The sequence below is a fragment of the Colossoma macropomum genome, unplaced genomic scaffold (genome assembly GCF_904425465.1).
Source record: "Colossoma macropomum unplaced genomic scaffold, Colossoma_macropomum, whole genome shotgun sequence".
Taxonomy (NCBI): Eukaryota; Metazoa; Chordata; class Actinopteri; order Characiformes; family Serrasalmidae; genus Colossoma; species Colossoma macropomum.
The window spans coordinates 35,658,960-35,677,469 of record NW_023494784.1 but is presented as its reverse complement, the minus strand read 5'-3'; the positions used below and the strand labels follow the sequence as shown (position 1 = coordinate 35,677,469).

At 41.5% G+C, this 18,510-nt stretch overlaps 1 protein-coding gene across 7 annotated transcripts in view; it reads right to left on the bottom strand.

Annotated features, from left to right (window-relative positions):
• LOC118807966 (plakophilin-4-like) overlaps nucleotides 1-18,510 on the bottom strand; it is a 168,291-nt gene that overhangs the window by 48,804 nt on the left and 100,977 nt on the right. For 3 of the 7 annotated variants that reach the window (XM_036570248.1, XM_036570199.1, XM_036570258.1), the window contains 5 exons: nucleotides 15,252-15,286; nucleotides 10,376-10,507; nucleotides 9,642-9,841; nucleotides 6,973-7,510; nucleotides 1,412-1,435 (listed from right to left, as the gene is read on the bottom strand). In XM_036570248.1, coding sequence (XP_036426141.1) covers nucleotides 1,412-1,435; nucleotides 6,973-7,510; nucleotides 9,642-9,841; nucleotides 10,376-10,507; nucleotides 15,252-15,286 — 929 coding nt within the window. The remainder of the gene's footprint in view (nucleotides 1-1,411; nucleotides 1,436-6,972; nucleotides 7,511-9,641; nucleotides 9,842-10,375; nucleotides 10,508-15,251; nucleotides 15,287-18,510) is intronic. The other 4 variants (XM_036570219.1, XM_036570228.1, XM_036570210.1 and 1 more) reach the window with 3 other exon arrangements.

The window sequence follows — 18,510 nt, the reverse complement described above, 5'->3', positions numbered from 1 at the left end:
CTGATGTTGGATAATTAGCTCTGGATCACAAACGCCACTCCAAATATACTGGATGGTGTTCCATCACTGCAGAGAATGCAGTTCAACTGCTTCACAGATCAGTGCTGACACTTGGCTTTGGACATGGTAAGGTTAGACCAGGGGTTGGCAACACACAGGTCTTTTACTGCCTTGTTGCAGCTCCACAGCAGAATTTGATTTTTAGGGAAAATAATCCTCCTTTGCAGTAAAATAAAGCTCTGCTGATCATTCAGTTTGGCGCAGACCACCAAACATCGATAATTTAGAGGCGAATAGACCTATTTGCACTTATAATCACTCCAGCTTCTTTCCTGATACGTTTAATCTGCAACGAGAAACAGTCAAACACTAAAAAGTCACGAAGCTGAAGTCAGCTTCTTGTTTGAATTGCCCCATTCCACCTTAAAAGGTGCAGCAGTTACATTTTGGTGCCTCAGGCACCATTTAGGGTTGAATGGGAAATTGAAGCAGGTGATGACAAACTGACTGGCCTCATAAGTCGAACGCTGAGAGATATTTTACAAGAAACTATTCCACTTTTCTGGAAAAGTTTCCTGCCGGAGATGAGAAAAAAGCGACTATAGCTGAGCTAAAGCTTAAAGCAGAGCAAAGGAAGTCTGTGTTTTTGTTTATATTTTTTAGCCTATGCTAGAACATTAGCACATACTGAGACATGTTAACAGCCAAGATGGTAAAACGGACATAAAATGTTGTGGCTCCCAAGGTGGTTTGATTTTTGTTGAAAGGACAAAATGGCTCTTCTTAACATTTGGGTTGCCGACCCCTGGCTTAGACCCATGTGAAGCTGCTACAGAGCACCCCATTCAATTGGCAACGCTTTTCTATGGAGACTATACAAGCAGTTTTGGACACCATGAGCGCACCTTAAAGTACCTGAATTGACTAATAAGGAGTGTCTGGATACTTTTAGACATAGTGTACCTGAATGAAGAAGGCTGAGTTTGATCCAATGGCGTTTTTCAACAGTCCCTTTCTTTCCCCCATTAAGGATATGAATGCAAAGGATTTATAACCTGAGCATGCAGAGTGCTCCGTTTAATGCAGCATTATGAAATAAAAAGATGTGCCTGGATGACAATGACATGAGCTTTTCGCATGTGAAAGACAACAGAGGATGAAAAAGGTCACAAAAAAAAGTGATGAATTTTACTCTGCTGTCACAAAACCAGCCTAAGCCTGTCAAACAACAGACGTTAGCACAATGAATACATTTTAAATCCTCTTTGAAAAGATCAAACAGCCGACGGATCTTTATGTGGGGGAACACACATAAATATAAAATACATGAAGAGTAAGCATGCATCCCTAAGCCAACACAATCACACTGCACTTTAACAAGCACAAGCAATAAAAAGAAGAAGGTTTTCACCTGGAAGGTCTTCAGCCAGGCCGTCTGAAGGAGTGCATGAACAGCAAAGAACACAAAACCACCAGTCTGAGTCAGAAATGAATGCAAAGGTTTCTTTTTTTGACCATGCAAAACAATGTAACCCCTTAACATCTCAGGCTTATTACATACTTACAGCATATCTCAAACCAGTTAAAGGTGAATCTTTATTGGTGTATAGGAAAGTTTCATTTCAACAAATGCTCTCTTTCTAAAATAGCTCATTCTGAATTCAATCAGACGCGACAGTGATTCAGTCACACACTTCACTGAAATGCGTCATTCATACAGCCTCAGACTAATTATCTCAGGTCTGTAATCCTTCCTCATCCTCACTGTCCTCCAAAAGGAACCATTACCATAGGCTAAGTGACTGTTATAAAATGGATAATTCTGGTTATGAAATCTGATTGACTCAAAGCCACTGCAAACAGTGTTGGGTGTACCGTGGTACAAATTAACAGTACAAAGTAATGTACCTCCTTTTTTCCAGTAAAAGTAGTGTAGCACATTATTTTAACTTCTTGTGATCACATTACAGTTACAGTGTTTGTGTTGCCCAGGTGTCTCTAAAAGAACAGTAATAATTACACAAACAAATTCCATCTATATATTCTGAAATAGTAACTTTACAGGAGAAGGCAAAAACAGTCCTACCTTTCAATGTAAGTTAATGGAAGGAGATTTTATTCAAAGTGATTTTAGAGCATTTCTTTTGATCCATTCATCATGACATTTTCACACAACGTAAACGCCAAAATGGGTATTTTTTTTTTTTGTGTTTAATCTTGTATGTAATTTGCTCATACACGTGCTACCTGCAAAACAAGCACAGCTAACAACTTTCCACCACTGTAAATTCAGCAAGCAATCTGCTGAAGCATCTAATCATGCCAATATGAGACTCACGGCCAAAAACTCAAGACCAGACTCAATCAGCTCCGTAAGCTTTACATTTGTTTTGTTTCGAGGCAGGTGCTTTTGGACTGATCTTACTGGCCAGGTTCTAGGTTTTGAAACAGCATTAGCTGTTTATCATTCTAATCAATTAGCATAACCGGCTGTGTCTTGTTTAGAGCGGGCAGGCACAGTGACAGACCTATTAAATTATGTTTACTGTGACTGGCTGGGTCTTTCTAAATAAAGCAGTCAAAGCACTATTGGATTTCCTTGTGTACTTTCAATTAGTAGAGATGGAGATGTGTGTGGGTTTTAGAGAGCAATACAGAGGTAAAGAAATGAGTAGAGAAGATGTAACAGGTAAAGTAATCTCGTTACAGTATGTCAGAAGTAATAATTGACTGTAACTGTAATGGATTACTCTTTTTGAGTAACCACCCAAAGACTGGAGTATTTCATATCTTTTCATATATCAGCGCATACATCAACTGAATTCTGCACAAATGTGCCAAGTCATTAAAAACCACTAAGCTTTGACTGTTTCAGTGGCTTTGTAACTTTAGCCTATAGCTGATAAACTACACTGCTTAGCGGAAGATTGATTGATTGATTGATTTATTGATTGATTGATTGACTGATTGATTAATTAACTGATTGATTAATTAACTGATTTTAATTTTTTTAAATAGTTTTCACTGTAATTATTACATAAAGGAGAACAGAATAATAATACATCTCAACAACAAACAGGCAGATTTAGTAAGAGCACACCTGCGATAAGAAACATAATTTAGTTCCAGTGTTCAACATATATAATAATAATAATAACAAACAAACCAATCAATACAGAAGTATTACAGAGCCACAAGGCAATTCAGTTGAAATACTCTACAGCTTTGTTCCACAATTGATAATATGACTTACATTTTGGGGTAAAAGAGTGGGACACTCGTTCTGGGCATGCAGACTGAGCATGAATGCATATTTGTTAGAGTCCAATACCATACTGAGTAACCTCCTTATAAATAAGTAATTGTAAATGAGTGCAATGTACCTTAAATCATTAAAATCTAGCTGATTTTAAATAAAGTAAATTAGCTAGCTATGCTACATCAAACACCTTGGATCGAGTAGCGTTGCAGTGGAGGAGTGGGCCTTGTCAGAAAAGCGTTTCTACACAGCTGTAAGTAAAGTAAGTTTCATAGTTTTGCTCTTTATCTGTCTCTTTCAGCGACAGCAGGAATCACAACCAAAGCTACTCAGAGGAGCTCACGTTTTATCTTGTTGAAGTCTGTAGCTGAATGTCCTCTAAGGCCAAACATACATATAAGAAATCTTGTTCTTTGGTATCTTCCACTGTATGTCTGAACAGACCATCGTGTACGGACATAGCCTACGATTTATACTCATACTGTACAAAAATGCTCAGTCCGCGCTACACAGAACACAGCCTCTACAGACAGCTCTGTCCATAAACAATTTCAAATAAAGCTGTTTCATTCAAAATAACACACTGCGCTCTGAGCACAGAGCAAACACACAGAGAAACTAAGCTACAGCTGTGTTGCTAACTGTTGAAACCAGCTGATGCACAAGGTAGGAAAACCTAGTCTCTCTATGGCCTATTTTACAAAGTATTACAGTTTATACCTCACTACTGCATTCAGTCAAACACAGTAAAGTCACATCAACGGACTTTGGTAGCGAATGTCAACTTTTTTTTTTTGCCTCTGTTTTGTTGGCCTACACGTCTCCATCCGCACTGGGGGGATGCTTGTGTTTGTGACTGTGCCATTTTAGGCACATTTTTGAATACACAGTGTATTCTTGGTGGGAATTTGCCAAGGCGGAATGTTTAAAGTGACCAACGACTTTGTGTCCGACTACCACAGAGACCTGGCTTACGTCACATGGTGTCAGCTGGTATCGGATGTTAGTATTTGTGCATTTTTATGCGTTCAAGTATGAGTAAATGAGCATGGTATCGATGCGTCCCTCACTCATTCCAGTAATGCATTTTCCAGTAAAAAACATTTTCCCATGCAGGTAAATAAGGTGGTTGCGGCTTTTTTCCTGAAAGTAAAAAAGAAATTATTCATAAGAAAGGATATAACAAATGAACACTGGTGTATTTTTACTTTTTTGTATTTTGACACCACTGTATAAAAGCAATAAGCCACCCGAGACTGCATGCTACAATGACTTTGCCAGAGCAACAACAGCCAATCATTTCTGTGCACTTCTGACCTGTGCTAAAGAATGCTGGGATGTATAGCTCAGAGGCCACGTCACTCAATTCACTGTTTGCTTCTACGGACTGCAATTAAAAGGGGTTTTCGTTTCTAAAGCGTGCGTCTATTCTACAGCAGCTCCAGACAAAACCCAGAGTTGAAGCGATTCCTTGTGTGGGCCATCACCATTTGAAAGCGCTCATCACCATGACCACCAAACGCCTCAATGAGTCAAAGAGGTAAGAAACAAAAGCACGAGGCTCCTGAAAGAAGCAGGAACATCACAGCTGAGATTTGTTTGTCATCGCAACCAAGCGTACGGCCGCTTTAAATCACACTTCTTTTGCCTCAGAAGAGAAAAGAAAGAGAGAGAGAGACAGATAAGGACAGACAGGAGTGTCGCCCCGTCACAGAAAATTCATTTCCATGAGCTTTTGAAATGTCAGAGCAAAAAACTCTCGGCAGACGCCCACACCGAGGAACCACAACAGATCCATCCATCAGCGCTTACAGATAAATTACCCGTAAGAGGCATCAGGCCGCTGTTGTCCTCCCACTCCCTCCATCCTCCTCACGTCACACACTTTAACTCCCAGCTCATTCAGCTACAACAATTAAACATGGCTGTGAAGACGGAATAAAGCTAAATCAATTCCTGAGCTCAGAGAAATCGCTGCCTTTGGCCCAAATGCATGTTTATAGTCTGAAGTTTATAGTGTATACTTATAGTTTTATGGGGGAGCTATTTGCCTCTGAGAGCGCTGCCGTCTGTTGTGGTTTTACGGAGGGCATATCTGTTTTCTTATTTCTCCAGGCCTGTGTTCTACATGTAAAGGCTGTCATTAATTCTGACTGTACTGTCAGTCAGGGATGGAAAAATAACAGAGCCGAGATGCAGAGATGCCAGGCCAAAAACCATCACAGAGAGAGAGAGAGAGAGAGAGAGAGAGAGAGAGAGAGAGAGAGAGAGAGAGAGAGAGAGAGAGAGAGAGAGAAGAGAGAGAGAGAGAGAGAGAGAGAGAGAGAGAGAGAGAGAGAGAGAGAGAGAGAGAGAGATGCCAGGCCAAAAACCATTACAGAGAGAGAGAGAGAGAGAGAGAGAGAGAGAGAGAGATGCCAGGCCAAAAACCATTACAGAGAGAGAGAGAGAGCACAAAAGAGAGAGTGAGAGAGAAAGAGTGTGAAAGAAAGGATGGGCAAAAGAGAAACAGAAATTGAAAGAAAAAGAGCAAGAGAAGAATTCAAGAAAGTAGGGGAGGGAGAGAGAAAGAGGGAGAGCTATGAGAAAAGCGAGAGGAGAAACAGAGAGAGAGAAAAGAGTAAAAGCAAGACAGAGAGCAAGTGCAAGAGAGAGAGAGAGAGAGAGAGAGAGAGAGAGAGAGAGAGAGAGAATGAAAGAAAAAGCATAAATGAATTAGAGAAAGGGAGTGAGAGAGTAAGAGGAGAAACAGAATGAAAAAAGAAAGAAGAGAGATGGAGAGAGATTGAGAGAGAAGCAATGAGGGAAGATTGGGAGAAAGAATGAGCGAGCAAGAGAGAGGAAGAGAGAGAGACACAGAAAGAGAGAGTGAGCAAGTGAGTGAGAGGGAGAGAAAAAGAGAGAGAGCAACAGTAAAAGAGAGAGAGACAAAGAGAAATAAGTGAAAGCAAGAGAGAGAGCAAGCGTGAGAAAGGCAAAAAGAAAGAACGAGAGCGAGAGAGAGAGAGGAGAGAGAAGCTTGTGAAAGCCGACAGAGATCAGGATTATGCAGTGAATCAGCAGACTTCTCTGAAAGTGAGCAGCTGATTGAATGACGGCGTGACTGCAGCTGAACGTGCTTTGTGCCTGTTCAGGATTTCAGTAATATTCACATGTGCACTATACTGTGTGAATGAAGCTCAGTTTTACCTTCAAAAACAGCGGTCAGACAGCTCAAGGCTGCAGCAGCTAGTGCAGAGCTAAAGTGGGCTGACTGAAGCTCACTGGCTATAGAACTGAACACAGCAGGGAGCCTGTTATACTCAGCTCATGCCCTCTGGAGCTGGACAGCGTGCACGAGGAGGAGTCACAAAAAGAGCAAGAAACAGGATCACACACACTTATAAATCTAAGCTCACTCAAATCAAATCCCCTGAAACCTCACACGACCTTACACACACACACACACACACACACACACACACACACACACACGCACACACACACACACACACACACACTTGTAACATGCAGCACCACTGAGTCTTTTCAGTCCAATACAGAGTAATGCAAAGGCTGGTATACCAATACCAATACTTCTAAAATCTTGTGCACAGAACACTTTAGCAGGGAAATTATTTCCTGTGCTAACTTATCACACGCTACAGATATTGTAGAGATTAAGTTGAAAAAACACTGGCGTATTCCTTCAACACTCACATGCACACACTGACCTGTCAGGCTGTCCGGCCGTGGCACCATCCTCTCGTATATCTCATATGAATGTGTGCTGTACGGATCTGAGCCCTCGTGCATTAGCGTCCTGGGCAGTGTCGATCCGTAATGCTGTGGCACCGCCGTCATTCCAGACCGGACCGGCGATGAGCCGGACCCTCCCTGCCCATCTGCCCCACCCGCCACGCTCAGCGGTGACCCCACGCGTCCCGAATAGGGCGAGGTGGTGCGGCTGGCGCTGCCGGAGCGGGAGTTGGCTGAGCCCATCCTGCGCAGGGCGGCGGGTGAGCTTTTCTGTGTGGAGAAGGGCGAGCCGGCCCGCTGGGCGCCAGGCAGCGTGGTGCTGGAGAAGATGCTGGACAGAGGCTTGGGCTCCGTCACGATGGGTGAACCGTAAGCGCTGCCTGGAGACGCCCTGAGCGACCCGCGGGATGGAGAGACGCTGCTGCCGTACGCGGGGGACTGGGTTCGAGAAGGTACCGAGCTCACCCTCCGCATGGCCCGGCCAGGTATTGCCCCACTGGCACTGACCACCATCTGGCCAATCAGGGAGAAAGAAGATGGCACTGTCAATTTTGTTAGATATATATAGTGTTAAGCTTGAGCACCCTGAGTCAAATTACAATGTTCTGGTGATTTTCTAAGAAAATAAGTTCCCATCCTCTAAAGAGAACAGACTTAAATATGGCTTTTTCAGCAAATCTTAGTGCACAGTTTCTATTTATTTGATGAATTTAACTTGAAAAAAAATTAGGATAAAACATAAAATATGCAACCATTTACACACATTTTGCCAATAAGTTGAAATCAGCTAATAAACAGAAATTGTGTATTAAAATGTGCAGAAGTGTGTTCTCTGTAGAAGATGTGTAAACTATTTTCACTCAACAGTCTGGACTACAGCTAATGCTAATTTCATCTAGTGTCATTTGCAATGTTAGCACAAAGCTAACAGTGGCAAGTTAAATACTTATGACAGTTCGAGATTAAAGACAGGCATATGAGGCTTGTTACACATTCAAATATCGTTTATTTGTTTCAGCTTTACATTAAACCCTTTACTTAACACTTAAATTTGTAGCTTAAATAGCTTAAATTTGTAGCTTAAATAGCTTAAATTTCAACTGAATATTATTGGAGGAGCCTGTTAGCCTGTTATTTATGCTCAGAGCTGGATTTTAAACAAAACCGCCCTTGCATTGGGTGTGTTTATTATGGTTTTAGGCCCTTTACTTAAATGTTTCAGCCAATAATCCACTTTACACAATTCCTTCTTATCTGAAATGAAGACTTTTTATTTAGGGCGGCAGTTCCCAATCCACTGCCCTGCACATGCTGGGGTTTTGTCCCTGCTCCGCACACACCTGGTCTAACTAATGGACTGATAGACTACTCCTTCCTGAGTTGAAGCGGGTGTGTCAAGATTAAATACTGATTCAAATCAAGGGTCCTGTTCGATTCCTGCACTGCACACTGTAGTGTTTCCTCTACTCAAGCACACATGATTCAAATCTTCAGCTACTTATCAAGACTTTGAAGAGCAGTGAGTGGATAAAGCACTGGTGTAGGACAATATCCTCACTGTCACCTTCTAAAATAGACCTGCAGAGTCACGTCTGGTAAAAAACAAAATAAAAATACTACGAACTTTGTTTTTTACCCAACAGCTGCAAAAAAAAGAAAAAAAAAAAGAATGATGTAGTCATATTCTCTTCCTGCATGCACGAGTTATGGGTCAATTTCGCCTGAGAGGACTGCTGTATCTGAGAGCACACTGGTTATGCATTGTCAGTAGGATAATAACCCCACTTTCCCTGTGGCCCAGCGTCATTATACCGCTTCAGACCCACACTCTCTGTCCCACCAGATAAAAAGAACAGGGTGTGAGGAACAAAGGGTTCATGGATTTAGAAGCTGAGCAATCTTCAATCCATCATATCTATACAAATTTACAACAAATATGGGAAGGCTGTAAAGTGTGTACAGTATTTATTTACTGTATATGGGAATGGTCTCATTCTCAGTATCGTCATGAGACAAAACTGCTGGAAAAATGCACCCACTGCTGACACAGGTGTTCAACTGCAGACATATAGCTTATATAATCTCTTTAGAAAAGCACTGCCAATAAAATAGGACGCTCCGGAGACGTTGCACCTGAGGTCACCATGCTCAATGACCAGCATCAGATAGAGGGGTACAAAGCCCCATCAAACACCTTTGGGATAAGTTGCAGTGGGGTTTGTGATCCAGAACTGATCATCCAACATCAGTACCTGAGCTCACCAAAGCTCTTGTGGCTGAATGCAATCAAACCCTCACAGCAATGTTCCAACATCTAGTGCAAAGCCTTTCCAGAAGAGTAGGGGCTGTTACTGCAGCAAAAGAGGGGACAAACCCCGTTTTAATACCCTTGATTTCCGAAGAAATGTTAGATGAGCAGGTGTTACAAACATACTGTGTATGTCAGTTGCACCTGTTTTGGTACTAATTCTCTTCTAGTGGTGTTCTCTTTACCTTTAGCTTTTACCTTAGCTGCTTATCATGACTTGAACAAGTGTCTGTGTGATTTTTAAACCCGGTTTAAAATGTACACCAGTCCAGTTTATAAAACAAAACAAAACACAAACGTAGGTCTTCACATTCATGCTGTGTTGGTAATGCTCACCTGTCCCGAAGCCTGTCCTTCCGCCCTGGAGTTCCTCAAGAGAGACCCACTGGTGGCGGCATTGGTGCCCGGGTACGAGTGCTGCAGACGCACCTCCATCTTCCCCGCGTTCTGGTTGCTGTAGTAACTGCCTGCATCTTGGTAGCCGCTGTCTGAATACGAGTTCATCTGAGTGGAACTGCGGGAGTTCCCTACAGACCCTGAAAAAGAAGGGGGTGGTGGTGATAGAGCAGTTATTTTATATACATTTCAATCACCGAGCGTTCTGTAGCACATACACATATAGCATGACGGCCATCTGCAATCCTAGGTTTGTGTAGATTTTAGTGTTGTCAGCTATAATTTAGTCCTGGTATAAGAAGAACCTTGAGCAGTGATGAAAGGGATGAGAGGGAAAGATTACAGCGATGGTGCAAGACGCTGAAGCTTAATCTGTTCAGCAACCACCAATCACCACCTTCATGGCCACCTTCAAATTAGCTCTGAGTTTCCCAGCATGGTAAACATATGGACTGTATAGTGGAGCCACAGCGGTTATTGAAGAGCCTTCATTACTTTAGTGACTTTCATCTGAAGAAGGCCACGTAGGCTTAAACATGTAGACGATTTTAACATATTAAGTCCATTTCACTCAGTTCCAGCTGGAGAGATTCAAAACTGGCCCCTTAGAAGTTATTTCCCTTTTTCTAATGGCGTATTGGGCCCCTGATCAGACGGGATGTTTGCGGACGGACCCTCACTTTCGTGCAGAGAGCTCTGCTCCGGCGAGCACAGCGTTAGTTGTTCTGCCTCGGCCCTCACGCGGAACGGGGGCGACTGGGAGCCGTCCGTCATCCGAGACTTGGCATCGGCTGAGGTTGACACATCTAAGGAAAAATATAAAACACAAATGGTCACATCGCCGCCGGGCTCAGAGGCATAAACAACATAGGTTACATTAGATTAGATTAAGTTTATTGCTTGCCATAGTGGAAAATTTGCCTTCACCCTCTCTTTATAGGGATATACAGAAGAGCCAACATAAAACATATAAACGAAATGAAATGAAAAACATCAAAAACACTGGGCGGCTACACAGAACACAGAAATCAAATCTAATTTGTGTGAAATGGCACATAGGTGTTATTGCAAGCCACATCCTGCTTGTTTACATAGAACAGTACCAAAGGCACAGCAACACAAACAGCCTGTTTAATTCTAAGGGATAAAGAAAGGTTGGAAAGTGGTTATGTACAAATGAATTATGATGATTTTCAGCACATATAACCACACAAACATAAGTGTGGCCCAGTGGACAATAAAATACAAGAAAAATGTCACATATTGGCTTATATATAGTTTTTATATACTTAAATGATTCTAAACAAACCAATCCTATTCATTTCACCTTTAACTAACTTTTAAATAACTTTTACACAGAGATTGGCCTATTAGCATTAGCCATAGCAGCATAAACCTGCTTTTCTGAGACAATTCTTCGTTTCTGCGCATGACTAACCTGCTGGGTCAACTTTACTAAAGTAAACAGACCTCTCAGCTGATCTGCTGATCTGTACGTTAAGCCAGAGATACTTGTGCAGCGGATGATTCAACAGGCAAGGACCTGCAGAAATCCCCTTTTTAAAAATCTCATAATAGCGTAATGATGTCTCCAAATCCCTCTCACGACTCCATGGAAGCAAACTGGACAGCTAATGAGAGATGATTAGTTCACCAAAACTAAACAAAATGCTGCAATCTCAGGCCATTTTCCATCCAAGCACAAATCCAAGTGTGCAGTAAGGAAATTGCCATTTTGGCTGTGCAGCTGACGTGTGTATTGAGTCATGTGGTCCTAACTCACCCTTGCTTTACATATGGATGAGGGTGAAGAAGAAGCTGTGTGCGTGTGTGTCTTTCTGTAGCAGGCTGTTTGCACAGATCTGTTGAATGTGTGCCCGAGTGGCCCTGACAGCCTGACAGGAGGCTTCCCCTGCAGCGCTGCAGTGCTTCTTTAGCCAACACTACCCACCAGCACCTCCTCCAGCGCGGACCAGATGCGACACTGGCCCAGGACGTTCGTAAAACACCACACAGGCTATTACCATGCCTGACGGGCAATAATCACAGGCTAGCCGCAGACACTTAAATCTTTTAAAAAGCGCTAACACTCTCTCTCAGGCTGATTTCCACTGCGTTTCAAAACCTCATGAAAAATGCATCCCGATGGCAATCTGAATTATTGATACAAGCATCAGGCATAAAAAATTATAACAAAATCCCCTGTAATTGGCCGTCGTTTATGAGCTCCCGCTACGTGGCTTGTGTGGAGAACAGTAATCAAGCATAACTCTATAACAAGAGTTCATCACCATCAGGACACTACAAATCTCCCTCGAGCCACATTCAGCCATCATAAACACAAAGCTAATGGACGGATAGTCAGTCATTCTGCTCCGCTCTTGGCAGGCTGGACTTACACATGCTAAACCTCAACGTCCAGACTACAATGCCTGGACAGACAGCAACTCTGCGGTGGGGTTTAGGAAAAGAATGAGTAGGTTTCAAAAACAAATCAGCCTTTTTCTCCCATTGACTGAGCAGATATCTTCTTTGATATGTAACAGACTTTTTCACAGCAAATACAGACGTCAGCCAGTACTGATAACACAGCCTGCTGAAATTACTACGCTGATCATTTAAAAAACACAGGCTTGCTTCTTTCTTTTTGTAAATACTGGACTAAAGTTCTACTTTTAAAAAACTTTGATACTGCCAAATGCCATCAACGCAACAGACCTAGGAACGGGCACGGTTACTCAAACTCACAGACAACCAGTACACCTCACCTCATAAACTGGTCTATGTTTTTTGTTTACTTGATCAAGTATTCAAATAAAACGTAGTTGTCATGTGTAAATGTGCACAATGTCAGGACACGCAGTTCAAGTTGGGATACTCAAATACTGATGTTCGAACAGTTTGAAAAATGATTAAAATACCTATCCTGACTAGAAATATGACTAAACAAAGTCCAAAAACTAAACTGAACGAAACACAGAGCCTGAATTTTCATAGAGCAAGAGTGCTGAAACAGTCTTTACCTTTAATATCCCAATGAATACAGTCACATATAGAACTAGCATACTTAGCTCCCAGCCTTCTCACTTAACAAATGTTGGTCACCCGTTTATATGGCATAATACGTTGCATAGAGGTCAGCAAGTAACACCCAGTGCCATTTCTTAGCTAAAGTGTCAGCTTAGCAATGAAAACTCTTGTGGATATCCAACCTCCACACATTCATCTCCCCAAAGAGCTGTTTATGACCCTGTCAATCTGTACATTCAGCACACTGTCAGGATTTTAGTGCCCATATTGGGGGGCATATCAGCTGAAACTGAGCATATTCCACAGGCTTGGTGCAGAGTTTTAACAGTAGCCTATAAAAGAAGGCAGCATTGCATTCTGTCGCTGTCAGAACAAAATCTTGTGTCTCCTAAAGTGTAACTCTATAAGAGAGGGGAAAACATTCTTAAATTATAACAGAAGTTCATGTAAAAAAAAAAAAAAAACGTCCAAAATAATTCTGGACCATTACTGTTGGTCTAATCATTATGAAGTGTTCACATTTCACATTTTCACATTACATAAAAACAAAAACAATAATAAAGCCAAAAATTGACACACATGGTTTTACTGTTGTAAATGTACAACAGTAATAATTTGCATGCATCTTAACTTAATGTACAGTTCTGTACTGTATACTTAAATCCATGGCACACTGACCCGCTGTTCTCCAATAAACAAATCATTAATGCTGACAGCTGGAATGTCAGAGAATATTTGTGAACACTGGATAGGGGAAAGCCTTCTTAGAACAGCATGTAGGGAGAACGTTCTACAGCAGAGATCCTAAAACCCAGACTTTGAAGCTAGTTTCCAGTCCTGAATTTTGTTGTCACTGGTAGGTATTACACTTGACAGTCAATCAGTTATATCAACAGGTTCGTTAAATACCAGTAAATAGAAGATCCAGCACCCGAAGCTTGATTCACAGTCAAACTGTTCAGTAATATTCTCTCTACGCACACTCTAGAACAGTTTGAAAGAAGGGGGGGTGGGGGGTTGTAGAACAGTGTGAACGTAACATTCTACCACAGTGAGCATGGAGCGAGAACATTCAAGAAGAGTGTAAAGGCAAAGAATGTTCTAGACCAGTGTGAAAAGAGGGAGAATATTCTAGAACAGCGTGACAGAAGGGAGAATACTGTCTCCCAACAATCACACTCAGGTATGGCAGACCATAATTAATCAATTTTTTTTTTTTCCTCAAACATTTGGCATAATTCATTTGTTGAAGTGGTTTGATGTGAAAAGGTTAATTGTAGAAAAATATACTGACTCATATTACAGTGGTGGTGATAGGAACCAGGGGTTTTGTTGTCTACAACACAAATATAGCCATTTTATTTACTATTCAAAATGACCAGTGAACCTACACGTGTCTTCTGAGTTTGTATATGTAATACAACGATAATGGTAAAATAGTGATAAATCGGTATTTGGAAACAAGTGTAATAAATTTGTGATGTAGCTTATCAGACGTCTGGTTCCTATCACCACCACAGCGAACAATTCTGACTCTCTAGAATGGTGCATAAAGTAGAATTATCACCAGGCTATTTACTGATAAGTTAAGGGAAGAGATAATTTATAGGGGTAATTAAACGTCGACACTAACTGTGAAAACGCTGTGATCTTCACAGCTAGCTGAAATGATCTGCTGACCAGACAACACTTTTGCCTTTGATTTTAGAGCAGTTACAGCAACAACACTAGAAAGGTTTTGGTGCTAATAATGAAGAGGCTACAATAATGATGTTAGAGAGGCATCAGTCAGCGCTTTAGAGCTGCGCCCACACCAGTACTTAGTATAAGATTCATGCTATATGGCCAGACAAAGACAATGAATGTGCCACTAATGCTAATAACCCTAAGCCCCATTTTAATTAATTTACAATGGTGTAAGTTAAAAATCTATTTAGCGCCAGGTCTGCACAGGGCTATCAATCAATGCCAGAGCTCATTCCTTCTCTTACACAAGGACCACGCTTCTCTTTACTTATTCATTCCGTTCTCTCCAATTAAACATGTAAAAATCAAGACACCTCCATCTCCATGCTTTTCCCAGTAATATTAATTAAGACAAAAATGTGAAGGCTTTACTGATTAAATCATGTCCAGCTCAGAGTCTAATATTTCTGCACTTCTGAACGGCTCTTCATGTAAAAGATCAGCCTTGAAGACACGTTTATTTAGTTCTGTCACTCAGGCATGAAACATATTTGGAGAATAAGCTCATGATGAATTCTATAAAGAATTTTTGGACGGTCCATAAAAAGATAACTGAAATAACTCTCTGCAGGCCAGAGAGAGAAAATGGTGTTCTTGCTAAAAGTGCTTTATCTTTTCTACAACGATAATATAGCATAACATACTGATATTGTGTTGTGATTACGAACCCATTAACTAACGTAAAGAGCATGATAATTCATTACAGAGACTGGAAATCGAATGAAATGCAATTATCTTTGTAATTCGGGCTTGTCTTAAAGTGAAAGGCCTTACCTGCAGATCTCCAGGGCAGGGACTTCTCAGAAGAACTGCAAAAAAGAAAGAAAAGCATTAATAAAATAGGAGGAATACCTTTGAAAAAGGTGTATAATTAAGCCTGAGACAGAGGCAGCATCTTCAGTGAAAACACTCCAGTGGCAGGATTGCTGTTTCAAGAATCAAGCGTACTACAGCTATGCACTAACAACCTTCAAACATTTCTGATCTTGCAACATTTTTTTTAGAGATAGAACACAAATGACATACTGTTGCGGCCTGAAACTGAAATAGTCAGTATAAAAAATAAAAACAAATCAAACTTTGTGTTGACTTTCAAAGGAAAGGCTGACAATAACAAAATTAAAGCCAAAAACTGAAGAGAAGAAGGCACTGGAAGTAAAAACCATCTGCTCTGTGCTAAAGGCCATGAAACAGGCAACTGCCAGCACAGCAACAGTAATAATTAGACAGTTTGAAAGGTGAAAATCTCAGTATTAGTCATGTGTGTGAGATAATGGCTGGGTGAGAACAGAGATCAGAGAGTACTCTAGTGCTAATCAGCTCTCACACTCGAAGTAGGGGTGTAACAGCTCTTTTTTTGCCTTTAGATGTTCATTAGGGACGCACTGATATAAGAATTCTGGACATACAATATTTTTCACATACACTGTTGATACAGATGCAGATGCCACTTAGGCCTGTCACAATTACGACAGTTTAGCAAACAATTAATTGCTATATGAATCAGCCTTTTAAAAAGTCGCAAGTCGAAGAGATCTTACAAGAAACTGTTCTACTTTTGTGGAAAAGTTTCCTGCCGCAAATGTGAGAAAAGCGACTATAGCTGAGCTAAAGCTTAAAGCAGAGCAAAGTAAGTCTGCGTTTTCGTTTATATTATATTTTTTAGACTATAATAGGACATTATTTACAGCCATGACAGTGAAATGTTACTTCAATAAATGGACATAAAATGTTGTGGCTCCCAAAGTGGTTTGATCTTTGCAGAAAGGACAAAATGGCTCTTCTTAACATTTGGGTTGCCGACCCCTGGTCTAGATGAACACAATTATATTCAACTCTCTCCCATTGTAGACAACAGTGAACAGTACATATGGACAGAAAAAGCAAGCATACTGCACATTCATATTAAACTGAAAGGAAAAAGCATTAAGTGAAGAAAAAGTTGTCAGGTTTCTTTTCGAAGGTCAGACTTAAACTGTTATTTCAATCTGTTTCTGATTTCACTTTAAAATGTGACACCCGTAAATTAGATTGCTGCTCTCTCCCACTTTCTCTCTTCATCTCCTATCTTTTTCACACTATTTCTGACCGTTCTGCTCCAGAAACACCTGCAGACAGAACAATCCCTCCCCATTTGCCGCTGCATTATGTCCACTGAGAGAGAAAGACAGCAAGATATGGAGGAGGCAGTGAGAATAAAGGTCTGGAAAAACAGATCGTTGCATATGGTGTGTATCTGAGTTAAAGCCTCCATAAGCTCAGCCCTAAATCTACTGATCCTGAACAAAAGGCGCTAATGAGGCTCGCTACAGTAAACGTAAAGCCCTCTCTGCGCCCAGGCGGCCTTACACAGGCAGCATAAAGGAGGCTGACAAACACAGCGGAGATCCTTCACCCAGACTGAAGGGCCGACTGTCTGCACTGAAAAATGGACGATAAATTCAGACCAGACAAGGCTAAAGCAGGTCACCCACAGGCGGACACACAGAGAGCATTATGGGAAACGGGAAGATGAATGGCCGAGTCAGAGGAACGAGAGGATGTGGGAGGAAGAGGGGGACGAAGATACTCAAGGAAATCGCTGTGTCAGGTGAGAGAGGGTTGGAGAGAGAGAGTCAGAGTGAGAGAAAGAGGAGGGAAAGACAAAGAAAGAAAGAAAGAAAGAAAGAAAGAAAGAAAAAGAAAGAAAGAAAGAAAGAAAGAAAAATGTAGAAAGGAAAGAGTAGAAACTGAAAGATAGGAGTGTTGCAACAGAAAGCGATGTGAATAAAAGAGAAATAAATAGGAGAAACACAGAAAAAAGCAATTAGAAACAAAGTATAAATGAGAAAGAAATAAGAAAGTGGTATAAACAAATGAAAGAGAGAGAGACTGTAGTAGTGAGTGACTAAGACAGAGTGAGAGTCTCCTAAATTTCACGCTTTCAGTCACGTCCACATCCTTCCACTGCTCCTGCTCTGTGAGGTAAAAGCAGACTGCAGCACGCTCACTCCAAAGCCTTCACTTACCACGCTTCACCAACGACAACCAGCAAGCTCTCAAAACTGCAGAAAAACACATTCTACTTCCTCCCCCAGAAAGAGATTTCAGCCCGTACAAAAGCACCAAAACAGCCTGCCACTCAAACCTGCCCTAATGAGGAGCCACGTCACGTCCACTCACCCCACAGTCCTGGAGATTACTGCCCTCCTCCACTGCAGACACACAACTGAATTCCGCATTTAAATGGGTGTCCACTTCCAGTGTAACGAAAGTAGTTGATGCTGTCAAAGTTGATGCATTCATCTTCAAACGTGCATGTGCAGAAGTGTGTATGTGTTGCACATATGATTAAACTTCAATGCTCACCAGTTAGCAAGCCAGCTAAACATGCTGTTACATGGAATAACGCTGATCGCTGAATCTCTTTAGATACTGTTTACATTCTGAATGCTGACCACTGAGAATCATTTTTCAGTTTGTGAATTATAACATTACTTTGTCAGTCATCTGTCCATCAGGGCTGCACAACAAATTCAGCAGCTCAAATGAAGCAGACAAAGGATTTATGCATCTATAAACAGCAATTTCTTAATAAAGAAACTGCCTCAGTCAATTAAAAGCGAAGGGAAATCTTTTAGCCATTGTGGGTTTAAGCAGTACACAAGCTAGCGCTAAAGCTAACAGTTTAACGTTAGACGAGAGGCAGCTGTCATAATCTACGTGAGGTAAATTATTTCCTGCTCAGAAACAGGTTGGCTTGTCAAGGTAACACTGCAAACAGAGAAATATCTTCTCTAACTTTATGGTTATTATGTTATTATGCTTAGCTGCACTAAGTTACTTCGACCCTGAGCCGCTCCCAGGCCAACTTGGAGATATAATCTCTCCAGCGGGTCCTAGGATGACCCCGGGGTCTCGTCTCAGTAGGCCGTGCCTGGTAAACCCCCACCGGGAGGCGTCCAGGGGGCATCCTGATCAGATGCCCAAACCACCTCAACTGGCTCCTCTCAGTGTGGAGGAGTAGCGGCTCTACTTTGAGCTCCTCCCGGAT